We start from the raw sequence: 12,067 nt of genomic DNA, 5'->3' as shown, positions 1-12,067 counted from the left end.
AAGGTGTGGGAAGAAGGAGGATTGCTTTGGATTGTTCAACAACTTGTCCTTAGGAGATACCCTGGGAGTAGAAATTTCAGGGACCTGAATGAAGTGGAGAATTTGTAAACACCATATCTGAGTCCTAAAGAAGGGTGTATTATCAGCTAAGTACTTTCATGTAGCAAAAAAGCTCCCCCCAGTTTTCTTGAATCTGAAAGGGGGCTTGTTGGGTAGAGAGAGGACTGTTTTTCCTTTACTCACTCCTCTCATTTTAACTATACCCCCTCACATTGGTGCAATTAATTAATTATATTCACACACTAGGGGCAGACTGGCCTGGTTTGGTTGATTAGATTAACTGTTGATGCCCCTTCCCCAAATTCAGGGTGGCCCCTGCCCCATCTTTGGTGCAATAATTGAACATTGAGCCAGTTCTGCACCTTCTTTGCCAAAGATACTGGTAATTTTTTTTTCTTTTGCAGAAGATGTGTGACAGGGAAGTAGAAATTTTTGTTGTTGTTTGGGTAAGCATACGATCAAAAGACTTATTCTAATACCAGTGTTAGAATAATAAGTATGGGCCTGGCAGTTAGTATGGAGAAAGACACCTCAAAATAAGCATAATTGGCACAGTTTGGGAGTTGGGAGAAGTGAAGGCCAACACAAGGTCTCAGTGGGTTGGAAAGACAGGGATGTAGAAGAGGAAAAGGAAAGTGTGGAGAAGAGTTGTAGCCAGCTGAGGCTAAAAAAAAAAAAAAAAAGAAAAACCTGAAGCTCCTGAGGGAAATATGTAGACATAGAATAAGTTTGGAAACCCACCACCACTCTCCCTTTCCCCTGTCCCCCCCCACCACCACCACCACCAAGACCAGATAATGGCCATGCTATTCTATAACTTCTTTTCCTGGAAGGCCCTGTTGACAGATGTGCAACTTGTCCTTTTGAAGGGTACAGTATCTACATAGAGGGTAGGAAAAGTATTGGAACAAGATATTGAAATAGCACTCTGAACTACTTGAGTAAAGGAACTACCTTCCAGGTGCTGCATTCTGTGGGGAAATGGATAGCTTTGAGCTTAAAAGGCTGCCTAGGGCAGACCAACACCAAACCAGCTCTTTCAAATGGTAATATTGATTTTCTCAACCCAGCACTTGAATTTCATGCAAAAGCTTCTTTAAGCTCAGGCCTTGCAGATCTTGTCTCTAAATGCCATTCACCAGTTTTCACCTTCTGTGCTGCTATCTTGGTGCCATCTGCAAGAAGGAAGAAAACACTTTCAAGTCTGCTCTTTTCTGTGGTGTAAGCCTTATTTGTTTGCAGGCAGTCCTGTCTCAGGCACAAGTTTGGAGATGGGGCAGGTTGATTCTGAGTTGTTTGGTAGTCGTACCTTTCCTAGGGGAAAGACCTAGGGTCTAATATTTGTCCCCATAAAGTACCCTGAGCTTTGTTAAGGAGGATAGTAGGAAATTGAAAAGGAATGCAGCATGATTGCAGGAGTGAAATTTAATTTGAAAATTGCTTGAGAATAGGCCATGCAGTTTATTTGTCATATACAAACTATATGTAAATATCTCCATGGTTATTGTATGTGCAGTGGAGCTATAATGGTTATAGAAAGACTCTGGAATCTAATCTCTTGCTTTCTTCCTGATTCTGGCTGTTTCAGAGCAAGACTTTTTCCCCCAATTTTCAAAATTTCAGGGGTGTCATAAACCATAAATCTGACCATAAATTCCTGTTCAGAAACGTATATCAGTTTTCCACTGACTACAGGATCAAGTCCAAATGCCCGGCAATAAAGCCCTTTTATGATCTGACTCCAATGTATAATTACAGCCATATTTTACCAGCTTACCTCTGTGTACCCCATAGTGTTCAGCCAAACTGGACTACTGGTCGTTCTGGGAATGCATTTGCTCACTCAGAATACAATACCCTTCCCCTCACCTCTGCTCATTGAAATCCGACCCGTCTTTCAGTATCTGTCTCAAATGCCACTTCCTCCCTGAAATTGTTCTCCACTCCCCTCACCTCCAAACAGGAATAATCTCTTCCTTCTCTGTATTTTATAACATTGCTCTTGCTTTTCATAATGATGCATGTTTTCCTGTCTTCTTTTGCTTCATTAGATTGAAGGCTCCTTGAGGATAAAAAGTGTCCTTATTCATATTTATACACTGCACAGTGCCTTAAAAACTTCTCGCAAATATTAGGTTCTTCCTAAATCTTCATTAAATTGAACTGCACTATTGACTTAGAGTTCTTAGGGTTCATCTTTGCCATTGACTTGCTTTTGGGAAAGGTACTTGAACTTTTCTCTCTGCTAAAATGGGGAGAAAAATCCTTGCCTATGCTGGTATCAGGGCAAATTGAAATAAACATGTGAAAGCCCTTTGAATGCTCTGGAAAAAAGGTATCTTCATACTATACATATTCTTATTAATATTTTTGAAATTAAGGGAATTTTTATTTGGAAATTAAAATCAATTTTTAACTATAGTTATGAAATTTACTCTTATTTTGCAACCTTCTCTGAAGACAGAAGATGTATTTTTTTTTTTAACCTAAGAAAATCTAATGACACGGTGTGTCGCACTTGCCTCCTGGCAATCTGTAAAGCCCTGGAAGAGGCTATCATTGAGGATTTGCACATATGTTTTCAGACCATCTTCCCCATCAACCTCCTACCTTCATCGCCATCTTTCCTTTTGTTAAGGTGGAAACAGAAATCCAGCGTGTCTCAGAGGCATATGAGAACCTTGTGAAGTCATCCTCCAAAAGAGAGGCCCTAGAGAAAGCTATGAGAAACAAGCTTGAAGGGGAGATTCGGAGAATGCATGACTTCAACAGGGATCTGAGAGGTGAGGGAATCAACGGGCTTCTCTTTCCACTTCTGAAGAGTTGGGCAGAGTAGCTAACAGAAGGGCTGAGGAGCATAATACTAAGCTCTTATGGATTGTTCAACCCACTGGTATGGCCACTATATTGCAGGGAATATATCAGGCTAGGTTTTTGTGACTGCAATAGTACTTGGTCTCCAGCTTGCTTAATCAAAGTGGGAAGGTCCATTTGACTGTCTTTCTGAGCCACCAAGCTGATGTGTTAATCAGGCAGTATCTCTCCTGGGACTCCTGGATCCCGTGCCCTGCTGCCATCACTGGTGCTGCCCCTCTTCCTTTACAGGATTTGAAGAGTGGCACATCTTTTGGCTGTACAAGCTTGAGATGGTGATGTCCTCCAACTGTTATTTCTATGACTCTCCTTTTACCTTAACACAATGACATTGAAGATGGCAAGAATTGTTTCTTCTTTCAGCCACGTTTGACACCTTCAGAACTGATGATCTTGGGAAAGTTATTTTCTATCTTGGGGTTTTGGTTATCTTATCTATAAAATGAAGGGGCTGAGATAGATGCTGTCCATGGTGCCTTCCAGCTTTGACATTGCTTGATATTAAAGATTTTACAATAACCCCTGGTTAGATATAAAATATTCCTTCATTGACATTTAGAATTCTACACTTAAATTTTGTCAGTGAGGAGTGAAAGTATTTCATACTCACCTTTCTTCACCACCGTGGTCTAGTTTTTCTGGGAATTCACATTTGCAAACTTATGTTGCTGACACTCATTCCTGTTTAGCAAGAAGAAGCAGGCTTGTTTTGCCAAAGGCCAGTACTTAGAGGGCAAACAGCACATATTTGGGGCCCTGTTCATTGTCTCCAAATTCCACAGAGCGCCTAGAGACTGCCAACAAGCAGCTTGCTGAGAAGGAGTATGAGGGGTCAGAGGATACCAGAAAAACCATCTCTCAGCTCTTTGCTAAAAGTAAGTTGAAGCGTCGGGATCACGTATATTAATGTACTGATGGAAGAGAGGTGTGCAAAAAGATTACACAGTTCTATTCAGCCTTCTAAAACAACCAGGGCCAAATGAATGTCATCTATTGGTTTTCCTTGTTCAGGCATGAATTTTGGAAGATTCTGTTCTTTTCCTTATAGGCCAAGTAGGCTGCTTGCTGCAATATCTAGTCCCATCAACATGGCTCCTTCTGTATATAAGCAAAGAAGCACCTTTAAATCCCTGCTATTTTTACCGCTAGCTGAAGAAACATGGGATCCTTTAACATTGAAGGGATTTTCTTAGAAGGCTCCATGGGCTGTCTCTGGTAGAGATAGGATGTTACTATGCAGGATTGATAACCAGTGTTTGAAATATTTTACCTGCACCTGGTAGCGGGCACTTAAACACCTTGTATTATATCATATCATTGCATGCCCACAGATTGCAAGGATAGCTAGAGAGGAACCACCATTATGGCCTGAACTGGTGACTCTGGTTGCAGATTTGGAGGGTGTGGGGGAAGGCAGAGCTATGTCTTTTTCATGAAAGTATTTCCTTTGTCTAGAAATACAAATAAGACCTTGACAATGAATTAATCCTCTTTTTTATTGGTCCCTAATGGGCAATGCCTAATTCTTTCCAATTGCCATAATAAAACCAGCAATAAAAGCTGCATAGTGTATTGAGTCTGTAGGGAGAGTTGGAGGGGAACCAAATGAACTGCCCTCATTTTTGCAGATGCCAGTAGTTTATTTCCCCCATCCCCAGCCTCCCTCAATGCAGCTCCCAGCTGTAGTAGTGCTTGATGGTGACTTGCCAGTCCCCATCTTTGCTGTGCCTCCAAATGACCCTTTCAAGTCATTCCATCCAGCTTCTGGTTGGCTTTTACAAGTTTGTTTGATCTTCACTTACAATATTCCCCTCCCTTCTTAGGTTGTTCTTTTATGCTCTGGCTTCAAAACTGGGTTTTTTGTTTCTTCCTTTTTTTCCCTGAGCATCCCTCCTTTGTCAGAATATCTTAGAGGAAGGAATGTAGTTTCTCTGGTGTCATCAGTGCCTAGTATAAATTTCTATGAGGTGAAGTTGCTTTTGTGGTGTCACCCTTACACTGGAAGCTAGTTCACAGGCAGAAAGAAGGAACAGCCTTCCAGGACAAAATTAAAAAAAAAAGCAAAACAGCAAATGTATTCTTGCCCTGAATCTGCTTATTCACAATCCTCTGTATGGGGATGGTATTTCAGGTGTCCTAGGAGCTCTGCTACTGGTTTATAAAATGTAGTAATTTAGTAGATCAAACTTTATTAACAGCAAGGGGAAAGACTGTCAAGTGGCTTGAGAGGGGAAAAGTGGATTCTACCAACTAAGCAGGGAAGAGGGCTTTTTTGCCCTCTTAACCCTCTTTGCCCTCTTTATTTTATTTACCCTCTTTGCCCTCTTTATTAACAGCAAGGGGAAAGACTGTCAAGTGGCTTGAGAGGGGAAAAGTGGATTCTACCAACTAAGCAGGGAAGAGGGATTCTTTGCCCTCTTAATTTATTTTGCCTTTGGACATTGACCACCCTATGTAGTTGAAATGTGGCAGGAGAAAAGAAACCCATATTGAAAAGCCTCCCTGGGGAACATGTTCCAATAATCTTAGAGAGGTCAAACCAATTCCACCCCAGGAGAAGACAGTCTGGTATAGTAGAAAGAGTTTAGAACAACCTGGGTTGAAATATGGGCTCCGCTACTGATTTACCATTTGTGGGACCTTGTACAAGTCATTTAAGCTCTCTGAGTCTCCATTTTCATCATTTGAAAAATGGAGAACAGAATACTACTTTCCTTGTATATTTGTTCTGAGGATTAAGTGAGATTATATTAGTAAAATACCTGGTGTGCAATAAGTATACTTATTTCTCTCCCAAGTACGTGTGAATAGATACATGAAGTCAGAATCAGGAGGGCAAAACTGCCCTATTACATTTTTTCCTACAGACTTAAGTACCGAGTTCTTGAGAGGAAGATGACTCTACTGCCAATTCCAAGTCTAAACTACTGGTTGTGGTTTCTGGTGTGGTTAAAAAGAGAGGGAGCTAGCTATGAAGCTTGTTGCTGTGAGGAGAGGCTTAACCTGCTTGTAATTGTGCCTGAGTCTCCCCCTGAGTGCCTCTTTGTTGCTCAGATTTGGCCCTCTCTCTCTAACTAAGCCACCTTGGCAGGTGATCTTGCTGCCCTCCCTGCTACGTGGGACCTGACTCCCAGGGGTGTAAATCTCCCTGGCAACACAGGATATGACTCCCGGGGATGAATCTGGACCCAGCATCGTAGAATTGAGAACATCTTGACCAAAAAGGGGATGCAAAATGAAACGAAATAAAGCTTCAGTGGCTGAGAGATTTCAGATGGAGTCGAGAGGTCACGCTGGTGGACATTCTTATGCACTATATAGATAACCCTTTTTAGGTTTTAATGCATTAGAATAGCTAGAAGTAAATAACTGAAACTACCAAACTCCAACCCAGTAGCCTTGACTCTTGAAGACGATTGTATAACAATGTAGCTTACAAGGGGTGACAGAGTGATTGTGAAAACCCTGTGGATCGCACTCCCTTTATCCAGTGCATGGATGGATGAGTAGAAAAATGGGGATAAAACCTAAAAGAAAAGTAGAGTGGGATGGGGGGTGTGATTTGGTTGTTCTTTTTTATTTTTATTATTCTGATTCTGATTCTGGTGTAAGGAAAATGTTCAAAAATAGATTGGGGTGATGAATGCACAACTATATAATGGTACTGTGAACAACTGACTGTACACCATGGATGATTGTATGGTATGTGAATATATCTCAATAAAACTGAATTTAAAAAAAAAAAGAGAGGGAGCTAGAAAGGCATGAAACATAGCTACATATGTCATGGTCACCTGTAGCTAAAATACAACCCTGGATTCGGCAACACAGAGTTACTAATTGTATGTCAGGTGAGTCTCGACCTTCTCGTTCTAAGAACTAATACACAGGATTTGTCAGCTCGCAAAGCAAGGCATATTTTGTAGCTTCAGATTACCATTATTAATCATAATCATATTCTTTATTTATGTAGTAATTTCCTTTGGTGTTTGTGCTTTCTTATGTTTCTTGAATTTAAATAAATCCATTATCTCATTTGATCCTTAAAAAATATTATGAAGTTAAATTAGATGGTATTGTTACTTCTAATTTAAAAGACAGGAAATCAAGACTTGGTTGGGGGTTGGGTTAACTGACTGGTTCATGTCAACGACAAGTCAGGCAGGACCAGGGCTATAGCCATTAACCTATTTAAACTACTGAAAATAGATTCAGGACTGTGATATTGAACCAACTTTGCATGCCTGGCATAAGCACCACTTCATTATGGCATAAAATCTCTTCTGGTACAAATTTTAGCAGTTTATGTATTTCCAGAAAAAGATTCAGTCATATGTTCAATTTTATCTGAATAGAGTTGGCAAAGAACTCTGTTAGGATTATTTTAATTTCCTCTACTTCTGTAGCTGTTTTCCCCTATTCAATTCTAATTTCCTTTATTTATGCTTCTGCCTTTTTTCTTGATTAGACTCCTCAGTGGTTTATGTGGTTCAATTTTTTTGTATGCATGTTTGTGTTTTTTTTTTTTCTACCCCACCCCTCAAAGAACCAACGTCTTGAATAAATTCACAGCTCCAACAGAACTCCATAGAGTGGGAATTAAGAAGGGGTTTTCCTCTGAAGTAATTTTCAAATTTAAAAAAGAGGCAGAACCAGGAAGTGGTTAGCATACTCATGGTTTTTTTTCTTTTTTCCTCTTTTCAACAGCATTTTATTTTCAACAGTGAGTCAAGGAAGGCTCTGGAGTACTTTTCACTAAGCTTTTCCACTAAGGCTAGTACTCTCAGAGTTTGTTGGTCACATTCATTATCTTGCCTTTTGCCTGAGGGCAAGGTATGTGTTCTTCACTTCTGCTTTTTAACATGCAAAACTCAGTTACAAAGAGCAAATGAAAATGTGGAAGAGGGGTTCCTATAGCTTCTGTAGACCTTCTGCTTACTTTTCCCTAGATAAGTCTGTGAGAGAGACACCAGAGTCTTCAGTATGTGTCAGGAATGGGGGTGAAGGTGGTTGTGGATAACTGCAAATGATACTTGATGTCCCTGTTTTTATATATTTGTTGACTTCTGGTAGCATTTTTGCCTGGGGGAAGAAGGATAGTTTATTCATTGAACATCAACAGTACTCTTAATTCCCTAGCTCAGGGGCACTCCAAATCTTAATGTGATGGAAGGCACGAATCCAAAGGGTTGAGCTCTGTTCCCAGTTCGACAGCTGCTGTTCATTTCACACATGCCCTCACCAGGATTTTATGAGGACTGCTTATCCTGTTCAGAAAAGGTTTTCTAGACCTAATGGCTCTAATTTTAGGGAATTTTGTTCCCAAGATAGGATTCACCCTGCTGGTGAAAGTGACCAACGAGTGAGCTCTTATGACAGACCATCAGGAGGCCCATCCAACTAAAACAGTCACCAAAACGAAGACCAAGCAATGGAATCTAACTGATAGTTTGGGAGGAATGAGAATAACCTGGGAATTAGTGACAGTAACTTCAGGTGTAATATTCAAATGTTTGAGTCATCTATGGGTATTCTAACAAGGTATAGTCACTATAAGAGGGCAGATTGAGATAAGAATAGCATATGGACAAAGGTGTAAAATCTGTTTAGATAATAAGTCTGTATTAACTTATTAAAATGCTAACTTGTAATACTGTCTCTCCATTCTTCTGAAAGTTATAGATTGGCTCCTGTCCCATGATGCTTTCTTCCCCTACCCTTCTCATATCCATCCACAGATATTTATTTAGTCCTCATTATATGGGTACTGTTTAACTTGAGTCTCTATAAAATCTAAGCCAGAAAGACCATTTACCATTTTCTGCCCACTAAGCTCTTCCATTCTAAGGTCAAAGTCATATATACATAATATGTTACATATATAATACATATATAATGTAAGCACATAAGCATATCAGATTACTTTTATTAAAAAATTAATCTAAACATTAAAACTCTATTAGGCTTAACTCTGCTAACCCAGCAGAAATGGACATTATCAAGTAGAGGATGTTTTTTCAGGTGAAATAGCTGCCTGTATTCCTCTGATCCTGCTCTTATCCCCTCTGACCCAGCTCTTTCCAGTGTTACTCCTGCACCCATTCTATCCTGCAAGAGGAGCAGGGAAAAGCACAAGAATGGCTTCCAGTTTTGCCTCATACTCTTTTTAAAGACATTGCATTCCCAAGAGAAGCAGATTCTGAGATAAAGGGGGTTGTGTTAGGGGTAGTGTTAGGATAAGCTATCCCTAGAGAGATGTCATCTAACAGACTTGATCTCAGTTTGGTGTATAGAGGGTGAGATTTTAAGTATTATACAGTTTTTAAGTAACATTTTTAGAGCTATTTAACATACTGTCAAGAGGAAACAACAGGGATTTTTTTTAAGCTCAGCTGCTTTTTTTGCCAATGTAAGACCATTTTGAAGAAATAAAATTGAAGTGACAAGCCTACTGTCTCTTCTGAGATACACACACACACACACACACACACAAACGCATAAGCACTGAGGTATATTCCCTTTGTGTAGTGCTCAAAACTTTTCATAATACTCTTTTGCATCTACTTTCTCACTGCCTATGCACAACAGCCATCGTTAAGTGACTTTTCTGAATTCATGCAACAAGTTAGTGGCAGAGCTAGTGAGAGAGCCCAGATCTTGGGTTATTCTGTTTTGTTTTATTTATATTTTTTAGTTGTCTGATAGAATAGTGGAACTTATGGTAATGGGCATGATTGTCAGTTTTGCTCAAGTAAGGCTTTGAGCCAGCTCCAGTATGGCAGTATTGATATTTTGTGTCTTGATAGATAAAGAAAGCCAGCGAGAGAAAGAGAAACTGGAAGCAGAGCTGGCCACTGCCCGTTCTACCAATGAAGACCAAAGGCGACACATCGAAATCCGAGACCAGGCCCTGAGCAATGCCCAGGCCAAAGTGGTGAAGCTGGAGGAAGAGGTATGATTTCATCAGGTAGTATAACAGCCTGAGAATGGGGAAGCTGGGAAATCAAAGGCACTCGGATCCCCATTTTGGTGAATTGGCAGCTGGACAACTCCCTGACAAGAAGGTGCCATTTGATGCTTAGTTACAGCTGTGCTGTTGTGAGTGGACTTTGATTTCTTTTGTCTTTTCTGCAAGTTCCTTCCTTTTGCTCAAAAATAGGAAAGGAACAGAATCAAGGAGTGATTTCCATTTGCTCATTTGTTTAATAAGCTTCATGCTGCCAAGTTCTTACTATGTATCTAGTACTGCCATAAGCCTGTGGCATATATATATATATATATATATATATATATAATATATATATATATATATGTATGTATATTTAATTTCCTGCCCTTACAGGGCTTTTAAGCTTTATTTTGGAAAAGCTAGAAATGATTGCAGATATTTTAAAATACTCCAAGGATCTTGAAATCAGAACAGTCGTCTCCCCATGCTTAATGGGAAGTCAGTTCCCTCCCAGATTAAAGATGAATCTTGATGGCTATACCTCTTGTTGGACTTACTTTACAGGCTGATTTTGGAATATAGAAGCAGAATTCAAGGACTGGGACAGGATAGGACTCAAAGACAATTCAAAGTTTATTCCACGAGAATGTACTGGTCAAGAGCTGTGCCATGGCTCTTAGTGGCTAGGTTCTACAATATAGTTATGTAGTGGGGTGAAGTAGTCAGTTATTTGTGTGCAGTGATGGAGCTTTACCTTGACAAATGCAAGGGTCCCAAAACTATTAAGCATATGATTAATATATATCTGATTAGTCTCAATGTATATTTTACTCAATTGCAACACTAAACTGAATTCATATAAAATAGAGGGAACATTGCTGCTGGCTTACCATTAATTTTGGATGTCAGTGGTCATTGTACTGTAGTTTGACTAAATCTTTGATGCTTTGCACTTCAGGGAATTGGTGTGTTTGAGCAAATATTGAAGGTAAAATGTAACTCAGTAAAGAAAACTTTATGTCTCACTGACATTTATTTTACAAGTTGAGATGTTTGAATGAACAAAAGTAGCTTCCATTATTTCAAGTTGAAAGTGTTTAAACTCGAGGCAAAAAAATGTTTGGTGCCCACACCCTCAGCATCCTGCCTGTTGTACATGAGATATGTTTCCTACCTTCATTCATTGCCTGCTTTCTCTCCCTCAGTAAGAATGGTTCTAGTTCCTGGAGATTTCCTGACCTATATGTATCCTCAGTTCTTTTGTAGGTATTAAAATGCTTACTGGAGTTGTGCTCATTTAGATGCCTCATTTAGATTGCCGTCTATCTCATGATGTCCTTTAGCTTAAATCACTTAAGTGTTAAGCATTAGGCTGTATAAAATCAGATTAATTTGTTGCTAAATCAATTGTCTACATCAGAAATACTGTTAAGTTGCTTTATTGAAACTGTGGGATACTTATATTTGTCCAGGGTCCAGGTGTAAGGAGCTTAGTGCACCCATTAGCCTTTAACTATACTTCATGTATTCTCTTCTCTCCCCCCTTTCACCAGGATATAAAGAAGTAAATCACAGGGCAGGGATAAGACTGTTTTCTTTTAAAGAAGGGAAAACTGAGAGACCCACTGAGAAGTAGTTTTCTGGTGATCACTTGACAAGTCTTGGATAGAGCCAGGAATGAAACTGGAATCTCACGACTCTTCATTCCCTAGACCCTGCTGCCTGCCTCCCTGTCTGAATCATCCTTTGGTTCAACTCCCAAAAAGAAAGTGTGGGAGCATGTTCAGATTTAGTAACCTCTGCATCTTTTAATTTTTTTAAGAATATATGTTTTATCCTTTGGGTCCCTCTTTTCAACAGATTCTGAGAAGCTTTTCCAAGTGGATTTGAGACTGTGGGTGTATGTACAGCCCAACTTCCTCTCCAGGAAGGGTGCCTGTCCAGTCAGAGATAAATGGGGGAAAAGACTACAATCTTTTGGCTTATAATGTCTAAGGGCACAGTGGTAACTAAAAATAATATATATGTATGGAGAAGATGTTAATCTGTACTTTCCCATAAGGCAGCCCTCACTGAAAGAGTGGTCTGAAATATATTTCTGGTTTCCAATTTCTGAGGATTGTTCCAGAGATTGTTAGTAGTTTTCTGGGGGCCTGCCCCAAAATATGTAGATTTGCAATTTAA

General features: G+C 39.7%; 1 protein-coding gene across 3 annotated transcripts in view; it reads left to right on the top strand.

The window, feature by feature from the left end:
• Positions 1-12,067, top strand: part of AMOT (angiomotin) — an 82,957-nt gene that overhangs the window by 26,963 nt on the left and 43,927 nt on the right. For all 3 annotated transcript variants that reach the window (XM_037821466.1, XM_037821465.1, XM_037821467.1), the window contains 3 exons: positions 2,699-2,843; positions 3,717-3,809; positions 9,741-9,886. In XM_037821466.1, coding sequence (XP_037677394.1) covers positions 2,699-2,843; positions 3,717-3,809; positions 9,741-9,886 — 384 coding nt within the window. The remainder of the gene's footprint in view (positions 1-2,698; positions 2,844-3,716; positions 3,810-9,740; positions 9,887-12,067) is intronic.

The sequence above is a fragment of the Choloepus didactylus genome, chromosome X (genome assembly GCF_015220235.1).
Source record: "Choloepus didactylus isolate mChoDid1 chromosome X, mChoDid1.pri, whole genome shotgun sequence".
NCBI lineage: Eukaryota > Metazoa > Chordata > Mammalia > Pilosa > Megalonychidae > Choloepus > Choloepus didactylus.
The sequence above is the reverse complement of the archived record's forward strand: the minus strand, read 5'-3'. Positions and strand labels throughout refer to the sequence as shown.